Source organism: Scyliorhinus torazame, chromosome 16 (assembly GCF_047496885.1).
Source record: "Scyliorhinus torazame isolate Kashiwa2021f chromosome 16, sScyTor2.1, whole genome shotgun sequence".
Taxonomy (NCBI): domain Eukaryota; kingdom Metazoa; phylum Chordata; class Chondrichthyes; order Carcharhiniformes; family Scyliorhinidae; genus Scyliorhinus; species Scyliorhinus torazame.
Window position 1 is genome coordinate 15,396,058 of NC_092722.1, and position 22,968 is coordinate 15,419,025.

General features: G+C 46.0%; 1 protein-coding gene across 4 annotated transcripts in view; it reads left to right on the forward strand.

The window, feature by feature from the left end:
- acot7 (acyl-CoA thioesterase 7) overlaps positions 1 to 22,968 on the forward strand; it is a 338,851-nt gene that overhangs the window by 34,358 nt on the left and 281,525 nt on the right. For all 4 annotated transcript variants that reach the window (XM_072478002.1, XM_072477999.1, XM_072478000.1 and 1 more), the window contains exon 2: positions 15,528 to 15,645. In XM_072478002.1, the coding sequence (XP_072334103.1) occupies positions 15,528 to 15,645 (118 nt within the window). The remainder of the gene's footprint in view (positions 1 to 15,527; positions 15,646 to 22,968) is intronic.

A 22,968-nucleotide genomic window follows, 5' to 3' on the forward strand; every position in this document is an offset into this window, starting at 1 on the left:
GCTTTGTCCGAAACCAAGATCAAGCTATCCCACTCCCTGTCATTCTGGTGTGCTCCATATACCTATCTAATAACCGTTTGAAAGTTCCTGAAGTGACTGACTCCACTATCACAGCAGGCAGTCCATTCCACACCCGAACCACTCTCTGAGTAAAGAACCTACCTCGGACATCCCTCCTATATCTCCCACCCTGAACCTTATAGTTATGCCCCCTTGTAACAGCTACATCCACCCGAGGAAATAGACTCTGAACGTCCACTCTATCTATCCCCCTCATCATCTTATAAACCTCTATTAAGTCGCCTTTCATCCTCCTTGCGCCAAAGAGAAAAGCCCTAGCTCCCTCAACCTTTCCTCAGAAGATCTATCCTCCAAACCAGACAGCATCCTGGTAAATCTCCTTTGCACCTTTTCCAATGCTTCCACATCCTTCCTATAATGAGGTGACCAGAACTGCACACAATACTCCAAATGTGGTCTCACCAGGGTCATGTACAGTTGCAGCATAACCTCACGGCTCTTAAACTCAAGCCCCCTGTTAATAAACGCCAACACACTATAGGCCTTCTTCACGGCTCTATCCACTTGAGTGGCAACCTTCAGAGATCTGTGGACATGAACCCCAAGATCTCTCTGTTCCTCCACATTCCTCAGAACCCTGCCGTTGACCCTGTAATCCGCATTCAAATGTTTTCCACCAAAATTAATCACCTCGCACTTATCAGGGTTAAACTCCATCTTCAAGTCATTTATAAAAATCACAAACAGCAGAGGACCCAGCACTGATCCCTGTGGTACACCGCTGGTAACTGGTCTCCAGTCTGAAAATTTTCCATCCACCACCACCCTCTGTCTTCTATGTGATAGCCAGTTACTTATCCAATTGCCGAACGTTTGCAGCTACTATTGGGCGGCTAACATAGCCATGATTAGGAAATGGGTATTGGGGGAGGGGTCGATGTGGGAGCGGTTAGAGGCGGCCTCATGTAAAGGTACCAGCCTAGGGGCACTTGTAACGGCACCTCTGCCGTTCTCGCTGGCCTGCTACTCCTCTAGTCCGGTGGTGGTGGCGGCATTAAAGATCTGGGGTCAGTGGAGAAGGCACATGGGGGTGGAGGGAGCCTCAGTCTGGACCCCGATACGCAACAATCACAGATTTGTCCCGGCAAGATAGATGGAGGGTTTCAAAGCTGGTTTAGGGCAGGCATTAAACGGATGGGGGACCTGTTCATAGATGGGACCTTCCCCAGCCTGAAAATGCTGGAGGAGAAATTCAGTTTGCCCCTGGAAACAATTTCAGATACCTTCAGGTACGCGCCTTTCTGAAAAACAGGTGGTATCATTTCTGCTGCTACCCCCACGCAGGATACAGGACAGGGTGGTCTCCGGCACCTGGGTAGGGGAGGGGAAGGTTTCTGACATCTACCGGGAACTTCAGGAGGCGGTGGAAGCCCCAGTGGAGGAGCTTAAGGGCAAATGGGAGGAGGAGCTAGGTTGGGAACTGGATGCGGGCCTGTGGGCGGATGCCCTAAATAGGGTCAATTCTTCCTCATCATGTGCCAGGCTTAGCTTAATCCAGTTTAAGGTGGTCCACCGGGCACATGACGGCAACCAGGGTGAGCAAGCTCTTTGAGGTTGAGGATAAATGTGTGAGGTGTGCGAGAAGCCCTGCAGATCATGTCCATATGTTTTGTGCATGCCCGGCTCTAAAGGGATTCTGGCAGGGATTTGCTAAGGCAATGTCCAAGATCTTAGACACGCGGGTGGTGCCGAGTCCAGAGATAGCGATCTTTGGTGTGTCAGACGATCCGGGAGTTCAGGAAGCGAAAGAGGCCGACATATTGGCCTTTGCCTCCCTGGTAGCCTAGAGACAGATCCTTCTAATGTGGAGGGACTCGAAGCCCCCGAGTGTCGAGACCTGGGTTAGTGACATGGCTGGGTTTCTCAGTCTCGAGAAAATAAAGTTTGCCATGAGAGGATCCATGGCGGGGTTCCCTCGGAGGTGGCAGCTGTTCCTCGACTTTCTCGGAGAGCAGTAAAGGTCAGCAGCAGAAGCATCCCCGGGGCGGGGGTCGTTATGTTGTATTGTTCTTTTCTTTGTATATAAGGGTAACATTTATTTTGTTCTGTTAATTGTTGCGTACGGTTATGCAAACAATTATGTTTTTCGACAAAAATTTGAAAATAAATAAATAAATCCTATCCTTCAGGAGCTTTTCCATTAACTTACTGACCACTGAAGTAAGACTAACCGGCCTATAATTACCAGGGTCATTCCTATTCCCTTTCTTGAACAGAGGAACAACATTCGCCACTCTCCAGTCCTCTGGCACTATCCCTGTGGACAGTGAGGACTCAAAGATCAAAGCCAAAGGCTCTGCAATCTCACCCCTTGCCTCCCAAAGAATCCTAGGATATATCCCATCTGGCCCAGGGGACTTGTCGACCCTAAGGTTTTTCAAATTGCTAATACATCCTTCCTCAGAACATCTACCTCCTCCAGCCTACCCGCCTGTATCACACTTTCATCCTCAAAAATATGGCCCCTCTCCTTGGTGAACACTGAAGAAAAGTATTAATTCAACGCCTCTCCTATCTCTTCTGACTCCATGCACAATTCCCACTACTGTCCTTGACCGGCCCTGGTCATTCTTTTATTTCTCACATAAGAGTAAAAAGCCTTGGGGTTTTCCTTGATCCGACCCACTAAGGACTCCTCATGCCCCCTCCTAGCTCTCCTAAGCCCTTTTTTTGCTCATTCCTTGCTACCTTGTAACCCTCAAGCGACCCAACTGAACCTTGTTTTCTCATCCTTACATACGCTTCCTTTTTCCTCTTGACAAGACATTCAACCTCTTTTGTGAATCATGATTCCCCCACACGGCCATTTCCTCCCTGCCTGACAGGGACATACCTATCAAGGACACGCAGTATTTTTCCTTGTACAAGCTCCACTTTTCATTTGTGCCTTTCCCTGACAGTTTCTGTTCCCATCTTATTCTTATGCTCCCTAATTCTTGCCTCATCGCATCATAATTACCCTTCCCCCAATTATAAACCTCGTCCTGCAGTATGGCCCTATCCCTCTCCATTGCAATAGTGAAAGACACCGAATTGTGGTCACTATCTCCAAAGTGCTCTCCCATAGACAAATCTAACACTTGGCCCAGTTCATTACCCAGTACCAAGTCCAATGTGGCCCCACCTCTTGTCAGCCTATCCACATATTGTGTCAGGAAACCCTCCTGAACACACTGTACAAAAACTGCCCCATCCGAACTGTTCGACCTATAGAGGTTCCAATCAATATTTAGAAAGTTAAAGTCACCCATGACAACTACCCTGAGACCTCCACACCTATCCATAATCTGTTTTGCAATTTCTTCCTCCACATCTCTATTACTATTTTGGGGCCTATAGAAAACTCCTAACAACGTGACCGCTCCTTTCCTATTTCTAACTTCAGCCCATATTACCTCAGTAGGCAGATCCCCCTCGAACTGCCTTTCTGCAGCCGTTAAACTATCCTTGATTAACAATGCTACTCCTCCACCTCTTTTACCAGCTTCCCTACTCTTACTGAAACATCTATACCCCGGAATTTCCAACAACCATTCCTGTCCCTGTTCTAACCATGTCTCCGTAAAGCCCACAACATCGTAGTCCTAGGTACCAATCCATGCTCCAGGCTCACCTACCTTATTCCGGATGCTTCTTGCATTGAAGGAGACACACTTCAACCCACCTTCCTGTCTGCCGGTACACTCCTGCGACCTTGATACCCTCCTCAGTACCTCACTACTCGCAACACTGGCTTCTGGACTACAGCTCGTTTTCCCATCCCCCTGACAAATTAGTTTAAACCCCCCCCCGAAGAGCCGTAGCAAATTTCCCTCCCAGGATATTGGTGCCCCTCTGGTTCAGGTGCAAACCGTCCTGTCTGTACAGGTCCCACCTTCCCCAGAATGAGCTCCAATTATCCACGTAACTGAAACCCTCTCTCCTGCACCATCCCTGCAGCCACGTGCGGGACCAGGAAATGATGTTTCCAAGACTTGATTATCAGCCCAGTATTGTGCGGTAACTATGAACTGGATTTGATTTCTAGATATATTTAATTTGGATGTTGTTTTGGATCTTAGATATATTTTGGAACAAGGGTTTCCAGGGGTTTCATGTGACCCTTCGCACCATTCCAAAAAACAAACTACACCCCCCACCCCATCCACAAACTGGTGGTTTAATGTGGGACACCCTCTTGGATACCATCAGCATTGTTTGTGACAGTTTCTCATGTCGATAGACTTTCGGTTTTGACATGATTTCAATTTCATGGCAAAGTCTCACTCATAGACTAAATGGCTGCTGCCAAAACAATGTGGGCGGTGGGGGGAACAATTATTTCAACTACTTACCTATAAAATACAAACAACTCTGCTGTAAAGTCAAGGATGGAAGATTCCACGGTTACCAAAGTTCGAGAAGCCAAAATATCAGATGCAGATTTCAGTACAGAGACAGGTGGTCTGAAGATGGTTGATCAATGCTATTGATGTGATTCTGCTATCATTATGCAATGAACGTTCCTCAGCAAAAGAATCGTGTTTATTGAAGCAATTAATCGAACAGATAATTTAGGCTGAAATTGATGATGGTGACTGCCATGAAGGAACTGGATTGGTCACTTGAAGCTTAAATCCAGTGATGAGTATTTTGGTTGCTGATTCATTCGGTTGCATTTCCATAATGTGTGGAGTGGTTTGGCTGAACTGCTACTTGGAGTCTCTGGCAGAAGGTTAAGTTGTATGGGAACTCTATCAGCTTCAGGTTTGGGGATGACACTGGGCTGACATCTTCCAGAAAAGTAGTCCTCCCATGCAAGATAGCTGGGATCAGTGCCTTCCTCAGTATCGGTGTAGTCTCTATTGTTGATCAAATCTTTAATGACAAAAGCACAGATGAAATTAGACAAATGACAAAGCATCTGCATCCGGGAAAACCGCAGATCAGCATTTTACGCAATCAGATCATTACTGCCTGCCATTGAGAGAGGCAAATATTTCCCATTGAGGTGTCCAAACAGTATTGTTAACACCTGGGGATGAAAGCTTGGTGGACAAGAAAAGGACTATCTGGAAGTTATACACGTCATTCGCACATCCAGTATAAAATAAATTGAAAGCTCTGTTACGAGAAGCTGGAATACGACATCCTTATTGATTGAGCTACAGCTCTGTGACATTGTGTTAAGTATTGAAGGACCCACTATGTCGTATTGTGAGTCTGCCACTGGCCATTTAATAATGCAGTGGAAATGGACTTAAAAGTATGGGACAAGGATCAGAGTATTTTTTGTTACATTTTGTATATATTATGACTAGATTTCACCCATTTACGATGATAAATTGCAAGGACAACTGGATCATTGTGGACAAGGTAATGGAGAAATGGGTGGATACTGGATTAGAACACTGATGAAATTACTGATGGATAATGGAGCAGAATTCGCAAATGATTAATTTTGGAATATTGTGAAAATCTGATTTTCATAGACATGAATACTGCAGCTGAGAACCCATTCAGCAATGGTTTTAGTAAGCAGAACCATGCAGTAATTGATTAAAATGTTGCAAAAGCCTGGCTGGGCTGACTAACCTGATTGCAAGTTGCTAACGGCACTTGCATGGGCAGTACACGCAGTCTCTACCAATTGGTATATGGTAGGAATCCAAAGTTCCCTTCAGTGCGATTGGATGCTCTTCTTGCGCTTGTAGTAATGACCATTAGTTTCATTTTTCTGCTCACTTAAGTGCCTGCCATGCAGGCAGGAAAGCTGTCATCAAACCTGAGGTTTCAGAAAGAATTAGACGAGCATTGTGAACCGAGGTAGAGTTTAGTTCAGGTTATTTGGTGCATTATGTGAAAGGGGTGCAAAGGGAGTGGAAAGGCTCAGGGAAACTTGTAGGACATGAAGGAAAAATTGATTATCTGAGGACATGAAATATGCCATAGAAATGTAATTTTTTTTCGTTCACAAGGATTTTGAAGAGACAGACCTTTTTGGAGTGTCTAGTATAAATTTGCCACAGGAAGTGGCTTTGTACTTCCGGTGTCTTTAATCACAGATCGTAGTAAAAATACAGAAAGGAACAATGATTTCAGTTGAAATGCTGCGTTGCAAGTCCCTCATTTTCTGGTACAGTTACTGGTTCAAGTTTTTCTTGGATTTACATCCCAGTGACCTTTTACTTGAGTCCCACTTTCAGCAATGCTGTAAACCACTGAAAGTTCCAAGTCATTGCTATAGATAGGTCATAGGACAAGAGGGTGAGAAATCAAGTCTTCTTCCTCTTCAGTTCTTTGCCCAAAGGCAGGTCAAACCCACAGTGCCAAGTTCTCCACCATGGGTTGGGCAAGGAGGAAGACCCCAAATCCATCCCAGTTGGAACCTGGATCGAACCATGTGCTGTTGGCATCAGACTGATTCATGTCAGCTGCACAGTAAACTGAGCCAAACGGCTCCCCAAGGAATCCAAGTTGCTGTGGTATCATATGCTTTTCCATACATGTTGTAGCTTGGAGCTATGGATAGTGATGGTAGAGGCTCCAATTTCTTTCCATTTGTTACAATACCAATTGATGCTATAACTGGACAGTAAGATTCCAGAATGGAAACCTGGCTCAAAAGACCGTAAGCTTTAAAGAAAACAAAATGTGGAGGGACAGAGTCACAGGACCGCTAATTAATGACAAGAAAAAAAAATATTGAACATGAAACAAATGGATTATGATACAATACACCTTTACGCCCCATTATCTTAACAAATACATGCACCTCTCAATCTTCTGAACAGATTTAAAGATGAACATTGATTACAAAGTACATCTTAAGCCACAATGGTCTCATTAACACAATAAATCCCTTTTAAACACAGAAAATGACTGTGGTAAGTTGCACTCCTCTCTGAACCCAAGTGAATGTTTGCAAACTTCTCCCCAAAATCCCCCCAGATGATTCTTATGGATCTTTTGTATGGATTTTGTTTATTGTCATGTGTACCGAGGTACAGTGAAAAGTATTTTTCTGCGAGCAGCTCAACAGATCATTAAGTACATGAAAAGAAAAAAGGTACTTAATAGGGGAACACAAGGTACACAATTTGACTACATAACACCGGCATTGGATGAAGCATACAGGGGTGTAGTGTTAATCAGGTCAGTCCATAAGAGGGTCATTTAGGAGTCTGGTAATAGTGGGGAAGAAGCTGTTTTTGAGTCTGTTCATGCATGTTACTAGACTTTTGTATCTCCTGCCTGATGGAAGAAGTGGGAAGAGCGAATAAGCCGGGTGGGAGTGGCCTTTGATTATGCTGCCCGCTTTCCCAAGGCAGCGGGAGGTGTAAATAGAGAAAATGGATTGGAGGCGGGTGCGTGTGATGAACTGGGCTGTGTTCACAACTCTCTGAAGTTTCTTGCGGACTTGGGCCCAGCAGTTGCCATACCAGGCTGTGATGCAGCCCGATAGGATGCTTTCTATGGTGCATCTGTAAAAGTTGGTAAGAGTTAATGTGGACATTCCGAATTTCCTTAGTTTCCTGAGGAAGTATAGGCGCTGTTGTGCTTTCTTGGTGGTCGCCTCGACGTGGGTGGACCAGGACAGATTTTTGTTGATGTGCACACCTGGGAATTTGAAACTGCTAACCATCTCCACCTCGGCCCCGTTGATGCTGACTGGGGTGTGTACAGTACTTTGCTTCCTGAAGTCAATGGCCAGCTCTTTAGTTTTGCTGGCATTGAGGGAGAGATTGTTGTCGCTACACCACTCCACTAGGTTCTCTATCTCCCTTCTGTATTCTGACTCGTCGTTATTCGAGATCCGGCCCACTATGGTCGTATCATCAGCAAACTTGTAGACGGAGTTGGAACCAAATTTTGCCACGCAGCCATGTGTGTACAGGGAGTATCCTTGTCTCTCTGAACTACGGCTTCTACATGAGAGATTTAAAATTCCACTTTCAAAAGTCGCACTTTCAAATTTTCTTTTAAATTATGCTCTTCCACCAAGGTTTCACTTTCAGGTTTTACACCTCCCCCTTCAGGTTTCCTGTGTCTTAAGGTTTTTACACAGACTCCGTGGTCTAGCCACCGATTTCCACAATTATTTTGAACAATGTCTCCCAAACTGTAGTAATTTCTCACAAACCGTGGCAGTACTGCAGATATCTTTCTGGCCTTTCACAGTCCAATATGCCCCTTCAACTCTCTGTGACTTTACTGAACATTAACCTGTTCTGTTTCCCAATTTCCTCTGTTCCGTTACCTCCAGACTTCTTGGAAACTTCTCTTCAATTCTCTAGTTTCCTTAACTAGCTGGACTTTAGATTTCTGGCATCTGGTCTCTTAACCATTACTCCACAGTATGGCTTTTCTTCCAGCATGGATGAGAGAGATGTTCACTCTTTAGCTTCTCGCAGAGCTGTGAGAGCTGCCTTCTCTCACTACCTTTCTTCAACTGTCCACAAATTAGCTAACTAAAACTCAAAGGCTTCTCTACACGGTCCCAGTTGCTAAGCAACACCCACATGCTTATGCCTTTCATTTATTCTTCATGCCATAACCTCTTCGAAGCACAATAGAATCACAGCTGGAATTGAAACAAGCCCCCATACAAAAAACAGCTTTGTCCAGCATGAATCGAAATATAGGTTATACCCTTTCAGGCACAGAAACTCAAAACAAAATCCCACTTAAAACTATACATTTTTAATGTTTACCAAGACAAATATAAATCCCTTAAACCTACCTTTACTTTCCCAACGCATCACATGGCTGTCGAAGAAACTCTCTCGCTCTCATTGCCTGCCACTGCTGTGCATTGGAAGAATTTAAAAAATATATATATTTATTAAAGTTTTTTAACACAATTTTTCTCCCTTACAAAGAATAACCCCCCCCCTCGTAACAAAAAAAAACGAGAAATCGCGCAGAGCAAGATATGTACATGGCAAAATGATATATTTACACAGCTTTGTACATTGGCCCTCACCCATACATGCCAGTTTCCCCAACCCTTCATGTTATCTCTTGCTCATCCACCCTCCCAGGCAGTCTCCCTCCCCCCCCCCCCCCCCACCCCAGGACGTCCACCCCCCCAAAGGTTGCTGCTGCTGCTGACCGACCTTCCTCTAACGCTCCGCGAGATAGTCTAGGAACGGTTGCCACCGCCTGTAGAACCCCTGCGCAGACCCTCTCAAGGCGAACTTAATCCTCTCCAACTTTATGAACCCAGCCATATCATTTATCCAGGCCTCCAGGCTGGGGGGGGGCTTCGCCTCCTTCCACATTAGTAAGATCCTTCGCTGGGCTACTAGGGATGCAAAGGCCAGAATTCCGGCCTCTTTCGCCTCCTGCACTCCCGATTCGTCCACTACTCCAAATATTGCTAGCCCCCAGCTTGGCTTGACCCGGACTTTCACCACCTGAGATATTGCTCCCGCCACTCCTCTCCAGAACCCCTCCAGTGCCGGGCATGACCAAAACATATGGACATGGTTCGCCGGGCTCCCTGAGCACCTTCCACATATGTCCTCCACCCCAAAGAACCTACTCAACCTCGCCCCTGCCCAGTGCGCTCTGTGGACCACCTTAAATTGTATCAGGCTGAGCCTGGCACACGAGGAGGAGGAATTAACCCTACCTAGGGCATCAGCCCACAGACCTTCCTCGATCTCCTCCCCCAGCTCCTCCTCCCATTTACCCTTCAACTCTTCCACCAGCGCTTCCCCCTCTTCTTTCAACTCCTGGTGTATTTCCGACACCTTGCCCTCCCCGACCCATACACCCGAGATCACCCTATCTTGAACTTCCTGTGCCGGGAGCAACGGGAATTCCCTCACCTGTCGCCTCACAAAAGCCCTCACCTGCATATATCTAAAGGCATTTCCCGGGGGTAACTCTAACTTCTCCTCCAGTGACCCTAGGCTCGGAAACGTCCCGGCGATGAACAGGTCCCCCATTCTTCCAACCCCCGCCCGATGCCAGCTCTGGAACCCCCCGTCCATCTTCCCCAGGACAAACTGGTGGTTACCCCTGATCGGGGACCACACCGATGCTCCCATTGCACTCTGGTGCCGTCTCCACTGGCCCCAGATCCTTAGCGTTGCCGCCACCACCGGGCTCGTGGTATACTTTGTCGGCGAGAGCGGCAGCTGTGCCGTCACCAACGCCCCCAGGCTCGTTCCTTTATAGGACGCCATCTCCATCCTCTTCCATGCCGCCCCCTCTCCCTCCATAACCCACTTGCGGATCATCGCCACATTTGCTGCCCAGTAGTAGCTCCCCAGGTTTGGCAGCGCCAACCCTCCTCGGTCCCTACTGCGTCCCAGGAACCCTCTCCTTGCTCTCGGGGTCTTATTCGCCCACACAAACCCCATAATACTGCTGCCTACTCTCTTAAAAAAGGCCTTAGTGATCACGATGGGAAGGCACTGAAACACAAACAGAAACCTCGGAAGGACCACAATTTTGACCGACTGCACTCTACTCGCCAGCGAGAGCGGTAACATGTCCCATCTTTTGAAATCCTCCTCCATTTGCTCCACCAACCTCGTCAGATTCAGTTTATGTAGGGTCCCCCAACTCCTGGCTATCTGGATCCCCAGATACCGAAAGCTCTCCTCCGCCCTCCTCAGCTGTAGGTCCCCTATCCCTCTTTCTTGGTCCCCCGCCTGTAATACAAAGAGCTCACTCTTCCCTACATTGAGCTTATAGCCCGAAAACTCCCCAAACTCCCTTAGAGTCTGCATGACCTCCACCACCCCCTCCATTGGATCCGCCACGTACAGCAACAGGTCATCCGCATATAGCGTCACCCGATGCTCTTCTCCCCCTCGGACCATCCCCCTCCATTTATTAGACTCCCTCAATGACATGGCCAATGGTTTGATCGCCAATGCGAACAACAGGGGGGACAGGGGGCACCCTGCCTCGTCCCTCGGTACAGTCGAAAGTACTCCGACCTCCGCCGGTTCGTCACTACATTCGCCATCGGGACTCTGTAAAGGAGCTTAACCCAATTGATAAACCCTACCCCGAACCCAAACCTACGCAGCACCTCCCAGAGGTACTCCCACTCTACTCGGTCAAAGGCCTTCTCCGCGTCCATAGCTGCCACTATCTCCGCCTCTCTCTCTACGATGGCATCATTATCACGTTTAAGAGCCGCCGCACATTGGTGTTTAGTTGCCTGCCCTTTACAAATCCCGTCTGGTCCTCGTGGATTACCCCCGGGACACAGTCCCCGATCCTCGTGGCCAGCACTTTTGCCAGCAACTTTGCATCCACATTGAGGAGAGAGAGCGGCCTGTACGATCCACATTGCAGTGGGTCCTTGTCCTGCTTTAGGATCAAAGAAATTGTCACTTCCGACATTGTCGGGGGCAGGGTCCCCTCCTCTCTTGCCTCATTAAAGGTCCTCACCAGTAGCGGGGCCAACAGGTCTGCGTACTTCCGGTAGAACTCCACCGGGAATCCGTCCGGTCCCGGGGCCTTCCACGCCTGCATGCTCCCCAAACCCTTGCTCAGCTCCTCCAACCCAATTGGTGCCCCCAAACCAGCCACCTCTTGCTCCTCCACCCTCGGGAATCTCAGCTGATCTAGGAATCGTCTCATCCCCTCTTCCCCCGCTGGGGGCTGGGATCTGTACAGCTCTTCATAAAAGGCCTTAAATACCTCGTTTATTTTCGTCGCACTCCGAACCGTGGCTCCCCTTCCAGCTTTGACTCCCCCTATTTCCCTCGGTGCCATCCTCTTACGGAGCTGGTGTGCCAGCATCCGACTAGTCTTTTTCCCATACTTGTAGGTCGCCCCCTGCGCTTTCCTCCACTGTGCCTCCGCCTTCCCTGTGGTCAACAGGTCAAACTCCGTCTGGAGCTGTCGTCTTTCCCCAAGTAATCTTTCCTCCGGGGCCTCTGCGTATCTCCTGTCCACTCTCAAAATCTCCCCCACTAACCTCACCCTTTCCATACCCTCTGTCTTCTCCCTATGAGCCCTAATGGAGATTAGCTCTCCCCTGATCACCGCCTTCAACGCCTCCCATACCACCCCCACCCGCACCTCCCCATTGTCGTTGGCCTCCAAGTACCTTTCGATACACCCCCTCACCTTCCCACACACCACCTCGTCCGCCAGCAGTCCCACATCCAGCCGTCACAACGGGCGTTGGTCCCTCTCCTCTCCCAGCTCCAGTTCCACCCAGTGCGGGGCATGGTCCGAAACGACTATGGCCGAATACTCCGTCCCTTCCACCCTCGGGATGAGCGCCCTACTAGAACAAAGAAATCTATCCGGGAGTAGGCTTTGTGTACATGGGAGAAGAAAGAAAATTCCCTGGCCTGCGGCCTTGCAAACCGCCATGGGTCCCTCCCCCCATCTGATCATAAACCCCCTAAATACCTTGGCCGCCGCCGGCCTCTTTCCAGTCCTTGATTTGGAGCGGTCCAGTGCTGGATCCAACACTGTATTGAAGTCCCCTCCCATTATCAGGCCTCCTATCTCCAGGTCCGGAATGCGCCCAACATGCGCTTCATGAATCCTGCATCATCCCAATTCGGGGCGTATACGTGCTGCCCCCCCCCCCCCACCCCCCGACTAGCCATCTCCTTTTCTGAGCCAGTCCCGTGTCCACGCCTCCCTCACCCTCCAGTCCCCCAGAGGGGGGACCCCCGTCCCGACCACCTCTTCTGTGTCCCATTCCCTTTCGGCCAGTGCAGCAGCAACCCTTTCCCCCCCCCCCCCTTCCCCCCCTCCCCTCCCCCCGCTAGACCCCTGTCCAGCTTTTTTGCTCCCCCCATGTCACTCCCGTAAGTCAGCTGACGCCTGCTGACCCCGGCTTCCCCCGCCGTCCCATTGACCTCCCCGTGTGGGAGTCTCCCAATCCATATGCATTCCTTCGTTCCCCTTCCTGCCTTTCTTCCCGCACGCGGGAAAACACCCCGCGCTTTGCAAAGCCCGCTCCGCCCCCTCTGGCGCAGCTCCTGTCGCGGCCTTGTCTCTCTCCCCCAGCCCATGTAACATTTCCTGCGCGTGATTGACCCCCATCACACATCAAACCCCAAACATCCCCCCCCACCCTCACAAACCCTCAGTTAGAGTCCAACTTTTCGGCTTGTACAAAAGTCCACGCCTCTTCAGGCGTTTCGAAGTAATAGTGTTGGCCCTTGTATGTGACCCACAGTCGCGCTGGCTGCAGCATTCCGAATTTCACTTCTTTCCGGTACAACACCGCTTTGGCCCGGTTGAAACCCGCTCTCCGCTTTGCAACCTCCGTGCTCCAGTCCGGGTATATTCTGATCTCTGCATTGTCCCACTTACTGCTCCGCTCCTTCTTGGCCCATCTCAGGACCCACTCTCTGTCCGTGAACTGGTGGAACCTCACCACCATCGCCCTTGGCGGCTCATTTGCCTGGGGCTTCTTCGCCAGCACCTGATGTGCCCCGTCCAACTCCAGCGGCCTCGAAGGGGCCTTCGTGCCCATCATCGCCTCGAGCATCGTGCTCGCGTATGCCCCGGCATCAGCCCCCTCCACTCCCTCAGGGAGACTCAGATTGGAAGAATTTATAAGTTGATATGCAACCTGTTCGGTCACATTATCAACACATCTCTGTGACCATCAAGTCCAGGAGTGGGGCTTGAACCTGGACCTGTTGGCTCAAAAGCAGAGATGCTGCTCACTGTGCTACAAGACACAAAGTCAAGCTCCACATCAAGTTAAACAATTGCAGCCAAACAGTTATGGTTACCCTATTATAAAAAGGATATTGTTAAACCGGAAAGAGTGCAGAAAAGATTTACGAGGATGCCACCGGGAGTTGATGGTTTGAGTTATAAGGAGAGACTGGATAGACTGAGTCTTTTTTCCCTGGAGCGGAGGAGGCTCAGAGGTGATTTTATAGAGGTCTATAAATAATATGGGGCATAGATAAAGCAGATAGTCAACATCTTTTCCCAAAGCTAGTTGAGTCTAAAACCAGAGGGCATAGGTTTAAGGTAAGAGCGGAGAGATACAAAAGGGTCCAGAGGGGCAATTCTTTTCATACAGATGGTGGGGAGTGTCTGAAACGAGCTGCCAGAGGCAGTAGTCGAGGTGGGTACAATTTTGTCTTTTAAAAAGCATTTAGACAGTTATATAGGAAAGCTGTGTGTAGAGGGTTATGGGCCAAATGCGGGCAATTGGGACTAACTTAGTGGTAAAAGCTGGGCGGCATGGACAGGTTGGGCCGAAGGGCCTGTTTTCATGCTGTAAACCTCTATGAATCTATGACTCCTCAAATCACGTCTACCAAAATGATTGCACACAATACAGCCAATGGGATATGTGTAGCCCCTTCCCCCTGCTTACAGCTCTCAGCCGCCTTACTGTTTCTCTCTATGGGTCCATCTATGGCCTGAGCAGCTGTGGGATATGGTCAAACCTAGATACAATGCTGTTCCTTCTGCTTTTCAGTCTTTCCAACCTCCATGTAACAATGAAATAGCCCATTAAGATATGACTACTTAATAGAATCATTGCTCCCGTTTTGTTTTCTCTTGTAATGAAGGAACAAGGCTGTGGCAAAAGAGCAAGGGAATGGAATTAATTGAATAGATCTTTCACAGAGCTGGTGCAGGCTCGTTGGGCCAAGTGGCATTCTCATGTCTGTGGTGTGGAATGTAGCAGCATTCCTGAGCGTGATCCTGGAGTAAAATGTTGGCTGGAATTTTTAACATTTGTACGAGCATATGAATTAAAAGCAGAAGTAGGCCATTCAGCTCCTTGAGGGACACATTGTTTCAGCATCCAAAATATCAAGCCCCCTCAGGCTCCTCTCAATCTTCTAAACTCCAATGGATACAGGCCTGGCCCATCCAACCTTTCCTCAGTTGGCCTCCATAGTGTAGCAAAGATTGCACTGTAATCATAGAATGTACAGTGCAGAAGGAGGCTATTCGGCTGATCGAGTCTGCACCGGCTCTTGGAAAGAGCACCCAAGCCCATGCCTCCACCCTATCCAAGTAACCCCACCTAACCTTTTTTTGAATACGAAGGGCAATTTATCATGGCCAATCACCCTAATCTGCTCATCTTTCGACAGTGGGAGGAGACCGGAGTACCTGGAGGAAACCCACGCAGACATGGGAGAACGTGCAGACTCCGCACAGACTATGACCCAAGCCGGGAATCGAACCTGGGACCCTGGAGCTGTGAAGCAACGGTGCTAACCACTGTGCTACCGTGCTGCCCTTCTGTGCAACCGTGCTGCCCTTCTGTGCTACCGTGCTGCCCTTGAGCAGTGAATGCAGTATATGAGATTAGAAGTAATACATGTTAATTGTGGCCTCATATTTGATGTGTGTTTGGGGCCCTGGCCTACTTTGTATTTTCAGCATAATCTGAAAATATTTAAATTTTTTATAAGTTCTGACTTTATTTTTTGGCCGTTCATGTCTCAAGAGATGTGACCCTCTCAATTTATTTTTAACAATTGCAGGATCATGCGTCCCGATGATGCCAACATCGCAGGCAATGTCCATGGAGGTACAATATTGAAAATGATAGAAGAGGCCGGAGTCATCATTAGTACCAGGCACTGCAACAAGCAGAATGACGTGAGTTTTGATCAGTCATAGTATGTAAATTACCAGAGCATCCAGAGCTTTGTTGACATTGATTTGTCTTGTCAAGCGGAGAGAAGCTGGTGGTGACCCCTTGAACACTGACGATCAGTATGCAATGTTCACCGTTGACATGTATGTGGGGGAAAAGGAGCAATAAGGGATCTCATAATTTGGTTGAGAGTGCCAGGGTTGAAATAACTGCCTTTCCGCTAAATGTGGTACTGCCAGATATCTGTCAAGTACAAGAACTTGGGTTTATAGAAGAGGGTGCAAAATGATGGGTGTTGTAGTATGTGTAATGAACATGCAAATTGCATTGAACTTTTATTTCTGTGCTGAGATCCATCGGTTTAACCAGTTCTGAGCTTTGACCTTGCACCAGGTGGTAAGGCAGCCAGATAATTTTAAAGTGAGGTTTATTTGTTAGGAGCAGCAGCTGCAGCCTGGTAAAGTGGTTTGCTCTCCTCTCTCTTGTTAGTGTTCCTAACAAATGGATATATTGAGGTAATGAAGGGTATTGTGAGAACAAGCTTGTATTTGCATTACACCCGTAGCGCACCTCAGAAAGGTATCAGGGCATTTTATTTGTATAGGAAGTGTTGATTCGTAAACAAACACATCATTTTTGTTTAGCGTTGTGTCAGAAACTGAAATGAGATGAATGACTGGCCAAGTGAAAAATGTTGTCATGGTCGTTGGAGAACTCTTTGCCCTTCTTTAAACACTGGGAACTTTAACATTCACTTGACTGTCAGAACATGCACTCAAGTTCTAGGTTTAATGTCCTGTGTAAGGTCAGCATCAGTCCTTGAGTACTGCATGGATGATTTGTCACCATAGATACTGTGTTCTGGTCCTCAATGTGGGTCTTGAACATGCAACCTTCTGTATCAGAGACATGACTACCACTCACTGAAACAAGCTGCTGTGATGGACCACTCAACACTTTTCCTGGTTTTCAGAGTTTTAAAATGGCTTGGCAGGAAGCAAGTGTGACCAAAGTCTGTGTCACTGATAATCCGGTTGTGTGGCAGAGGCCCAGAAGGTGGGTGGGAAACAGTTCTCGTCTGGTTTGTTGCTGAGGAGGAATTCTACAAAAAGGAAAAGGCGAAAAAAAGAATAACTTCAATGAGCAAATAAGTATCATTGGAAACCACAGTTTGCTCAGCTAGCATGATCCTGTCAACTCTTCAGGACTTTGTTCTATTAATCCAGAATCAGTGGCTCATCTTGTTTACAAAGCACAGTTGGGTTCTAGCTATTTTCCTGGTCACATGTTATACTTCTGTGTGTAAATTATGGGGTACTATGCCCTGAGCTTTCTAAACTATTAAATTCAAGTTGCTTTAATGGATTTTGGTTTTTGTGCCTTCAATCCAGTGCTCATCATATTTCAGTCCGCTGGTCGCAATCATGAAATTCTATTGATGATGCTGAATGAATATGCGAGGGCTTCAGCCATCTCAATTCTGCATTGTTTACATCACTTTTCTCCTTTTAAAAAAAATCTAGAGCAACCAATTGATATATATTTTTTCAATTTAGGGGCAATGTTTAGCGTGACCAGTTCACCTACCCTGTACATCTTTGGGTTGTGGGGGCAAAATAACTCCGGAAAACCAGCGGCTGCATTCTCTTTCGGCGGGATCTTCTGCTTCACTGGCAGCACACTCAAGCCCGCGTATTTCCCGATGGCGTGGGGGTGCCCACAATGGGAAACCCCATTGGCTTGCTGCCGGGACGGAGAATCCCGCTGCCGGCAGGGATGCATGCATCGGAAAACGAGTGAGGCGGAATGGAGAAGCCCGCCCGATATCTTTGACCACATCTTTGGTTGATCCTCAAAACTATTCCCTTCACTTCTTTGACGAAGAGTCATCCAGACTCAAAACGTCAGCTCCCTTCTCTCTCCACAGATGCTGTCAGATTTGCTGAGATTGCCCAGTGTTTTAATAATAATAATAATAATCGCTTATTGTCACAAGTAGACTTCAATGAAGTTACTGCGAAAAGCCCCGAGTCCCCACATTCCGGCGCTTGTTTGTGGAGGCCGGTACGGGAATTGAACCCGCGCTGCTGGCCTTGTTCTGACTTACAAGCCTGCTGTTTAGCCCACTGTGCTAAACCAGACCCTAGCTCTGTTTTTGTTTCAGATTCCAGCATCCGCAGTAATTTGCTTTTAGCTAATTTTCAGTTTTTGGACATGGCAGGACACTGGTGTTTGGCTATGAAATGGGGAAGGAAGTGAACTCTAATATCGCAGGTGGTTTAAAGATAAAATTTTAGACAAACCAAAAGAAGACTAAATTGTACTAAATGTCATTGGGAGTTGTTGGCTCACTGCAGTTGTGAAATTCTCTCATTTGCTGATTCAAATTCTCTTGTTCTTCCTAAATGTATTTATTTCTATTTATAAAGCCAAGCTAATGTTAGTGACAGTGTAGGACAGCACTGCACTGCTTCTGTTGACATTGTGAGTGTGCAGGAAGAACATTGCATTGATTCAGCCCCAATCCTGTAATGCTGTTGCAGGACCAGGGGGGCAGACTGATACATGTACAGTTTACTTACCAAGTAAAATTACACTCACCGATTATGGTGCTGTGGTGTAGTAATAATATCTTAAACAATAAAAATCCTCCTTTTCAGAATTGAATTTTTATCACCCTATAAATACTTAGATTGAGACCTGAAATTGGGACAATAAATACAATAGTACAACTGTTTTGTATAATAAAATAGTGCTAATACTTGAGGATCTTTTGCTAAAGTCTCTGGTGTTATTAGATAAACATATTATTCCATGGGAGCATAGTAATATATATATCAACATATTATCCATTAAACATATTATTCCAGTCTTGCAACATCCTGGGAGTTACCACTGACCAGAAACTGAAATGGACCAGCCATATAAATACTGTGGCTACAAGAACAGGTCAGAGGCTGGGAATTCTGCAAAGAATAACTCGCTTTCTGACGGATAGTCGCAGTCGGGTGTATGATCAGCAAGGTGCACCACAGCAACTCACGAAGGGTCTTTCAACAGCATTTTCCAAATGCATGATCTCTATCACCTAGAACAACAAGGTCTGCTGATGCATGGGAACAGAGCGCCTGCAGGTTCCCCTTCAAACCACACACCACCCTGACCTGGAGCTTTATTGCTATTCCTTCACTGTCGCAGGATCAAAATCCTGGAACTCCCTTCCAAACAGTGCAGTGGGTACATACGTGGGGTTCAAAAAGACGGCTTACCACCATCTTTTCAAGGGCAATTGGAGATGGTCAATAAATGGTGGCCTCGCCAGCGATTCCCGCATCCTATGAATTAATTAAAAAACACCTATACTGCAGCATATTCTATATTTACATAATCATTATCCATAATATTTTAACTTTAAAACAGTCTGTAAGGAACAATGATCAGAATGAATATGGGAAAAGTAGAGGTTTTGTGGTTTTCATTGTTATCATTGAAACCACTTGCAAGAGCAGAGAGGAAGGTAAAAGGAGTTAAATTTTAATTTATGGTTTGCACAAAAGCAGATTTTTACTCAGGCGAAGAGCACAGTGATCGATTCACTTTGGGGATTCTGGATGGTGCATTGGATCCTATTACTTCTTGGTTTGGGTCTCAGTCAGATTGAACAATGTAAATCTTCTGCCGGTTGAATATAGTGGCCTTACAGAAATGGGTTTTGGGCCGTTTCAATCTCATCCTGAGTGCTAATGGAGGCCTGTAGCATAACACTCCCTGCAATTGTTTACTAATTGATATTGAAATTGGATCTCTCACTTAGAGCAGTTGCAGGAATGGTTGATGTGACAAAAAAGATATATCAAAGTGGCAGTAACAGTAGATGTTCACTTTTGGGGTTACAGCACCATTAGGCAATTATTTGGGCAAGGGAGCCCTTCAACAGGTTTTGCTGAGCTGTTGAAGACCACACACAGAAATGAATTGTGTTAATAGCTACCATTAAATTTTGTTATGACAAGTATTGCACAAAGAACCCTTTGGGTCATTGCTGCACTTAATATAAATAACACTTATTAACATGCTAATGAATAAGATACAGGTTTACTCAAAACTGGTCTTCGCTATTGATATTATGTCATTAAACTGTAAAACACATTACTCACCAAATGTAAAATTTTGTTAAAAAATTATTTAAGTGGTTATGAACTCTCAGAAGATATTTAACAGCTACAGGCAAGAAACCATTTATAAACTAACAATCAAAATTTCAACAGAGAATATTTTAATTTTATTTCAAATATTTTTATGGAAGTGATGACATAACAGCTCAAAATGTACTCTTATACTTTTACATTGAAAGTTAGGTTAAATAAAAAAACTCACCAATTAGGAAGAATGAAGGCTCTGATGTGTATTAAACTGAGAAGTAAAGTCAGGCACCTGTAGAGTAAAGCATTAACATCATGAGCACCTGATACTGATGTAACTACAATGCAATGTCAAATGATTAAGTGACCCAAGTCTGGAGGGAGGTACTAGGAAAACATTGGTACAACCTTGTGTAGAATTACTGAGATGTACATAGATCTGTAAATAAACAATTGTTTTTATGAATAACAGCCTATGGTAGCATTCTTAGGGTTACAAGCAAACTCTAAAGAAACCCCATCTCCACCCTGAGCTCAAAAACTAAATATGGTGGCAGCGGGAAGAGCATAAAGACCCAGAAAAACTCCCAAGCAAAGACTGCAGACCTGAAAGACCTGTATATCCTTGAAAAAAGGACAAGAAAAAAACAAATTGAAGACTTATCTGAGAACGAAGCATTGTGAGTACTGCACTTGCAAGCAGACAGACTGATCTGGAGACCAGACAGCAGTGAGTACAAAGTGAGGAAGATCCCTCACCAACTCTTAGACAAAGTCAAGAGCGAGAATGAGCATATGTTGCAACAAGGGGGGTCATCTCTCCAGTAACCATGTCAACTAAGTGGTGGTCTGGGATGGTCACAGAAAGAGTGTGGATACGAGACCAACAGAAAGAGCTCCACAGCCAAGATCGTACAAATGTGAGACAGATCAGGGAAATATCAGAAGGAACCCAGGAGCTATGAGATCACTGGGAATGAAACCAATAGAACCTTGGACATATCATTTAGATCCATAAGGAGACAAGGCATGAGAAACAAATAGAAACAGGTGGAATGATAGAAGGGTGCAGATCATCCTCAACCTTGAAATTAAATCAGGACCAGTTCAGGAAGATTGATCAAGGCATCACAGACTAACTCTGAAGCCTGAGACTTTGGGGGAAGATAGAGGAGTATGTATGTAGTTGTGATCAATATTTTATGGGGGGGGGGGGGGGGGGGGGGAGTGGTGTGAGAGTGGAGGAAGATGTCAAGTATAGAGCTAGCATCAGAAACTTCTGATACTCATGTAACTGTGATGAAAGGTCACATGATTAAGTGACCGAGTTCTGGAGGGAAGCAGCAGTACAACTTGTGTGGAGTACTGAAGTGTACATAGATCTGTAAATAGACAATGATTTTGCTAAACGGTGCCAGCTCGGGGTCTCAGATGCGAGGGGGTTCGATCCCGGACACTGGGTAGATCCAAGAGGCAGAGATACATTCAAGTGAGGCTTAACTACTCACTTGAATATGCAAATCTGGTTCCCACCCATTGTGAGCGGGGACGCAGATTGCGACAACTTGCGAGATTCTGTTAGATCTCACGAGGTGTAATGAGCCGGGGAACTCGAGACGTGACGCGGCCGTTAGATCGCACCCAACATTTTAAATTAATGATCCTTCATCAGAACTGGAAGAAATGAGAGACATAGCAGTTTATGAGCAAGTATAGAAGCACCGAATGTTTAACTAATCACAATGAATTGCAGCGTTTGTTCTCCTAACTGTTTGGAGGTCTTATTAGTTATATTTTGTTTATTGAGCACAAAAGTCCGAAGAGGCATTTTTATAATACTGTACTTGTCTAAGAACATTTTAATACACTTCACATACTTTGAAAGACTGTCATGTGCTGTGACTGTTGCTCCATATACACACATACAGCCATTTTTGTGCAATAAGATGTATGACCTGTTAATTTGTTATAACTCGAAAGTGGAAGATTGGTCAGAAGATTTGTCTTCTCATCTTGGGAGATTTAACAGCCACATGAAACACTGAAAGACACAGCTATGGCATTTGGTTTAGCTCAACGTCTGAAAAGTGGTACCTCCAACCATGCCGAATTCCTTCAGTGCCGTACTAGATCAAGCCCTGGAGTTGGGTTTAAACCCTCAACTATTCAACTTGGCAATGAGAGTCATATTAACTGAGCCGAGCTGACCTTGCTGAATACTTTGAACCATTTCACTGCTGAAAAAAATGAATTTTGTAGGTGCGGCTAAACAACTGTTTCAGCAAGTTCTTTAACAATTATATAGCTGAGTATCTAATAGACTCATTGTTTGTCTTTATAGAGTTGCGTTTTAATGATTTGTGCAGCAGATAAGTAAAAGCTGTAGCATTTGTTGCTTTAATTGCATGGAATTACTTCTTTATTCAATGGTTAAAGTACTGGTTACAGACAATATTGTGTGAATTTCGTGGACTTCTTTTGTTTGTTAAAGTGCCACTGATGGCATGTGTTCTGCAAACCTTATTCACTTGATATTTTATGATCAGTCAAGGAAAGTTAGAATTCAAAAGAAATAGAGGTGAAATTCCAGGTACAATATTGTTAATATTCAAATATTATTGGAGCTGTGTAAAATTACAATGCCTGTTTATTGATGCTTCCTTCATTTAAGTGCTTCATTTGTTCTTGTTTAATTTTTGACAACAAACGACGACTGCACCATTGCGATTGGGTGATGTGATCATGGATAATGTACAGTTCCTGGGGATGACAAATGCAGAGTTGAAATCTTTGGATATAAAAAATCTTGGTACTAGATTAGTTGGGACCACCCCACATTATGGATGACAAAATCTTCTTCATTTAGCACTGCTGTGGCCCACGTGATAGCATTCCGGCCTCTGACTCACAAGGTTGTGGGTTCAAGTCTCGAGCATAAAATCGAAGCTGACAATCCGGTGTTGGACTGAGGGAGTGTAACACTGTCAGAGGTACCAGATGAGACGTTAAATTGAGCCCCCATCTACCCTGTCAGGTGGCTGCAGAAGATCACATTGACAATAATTCCCCCCTGTGTCAGCGCTAATATTTATTCCTCAACCAACATCACCACAAGCAAATTATTTGTCCGTTATCACTTTTCTGTTTGTGGGAGTTTGCTGTGCTCAAATTGGCTGTTGCGTT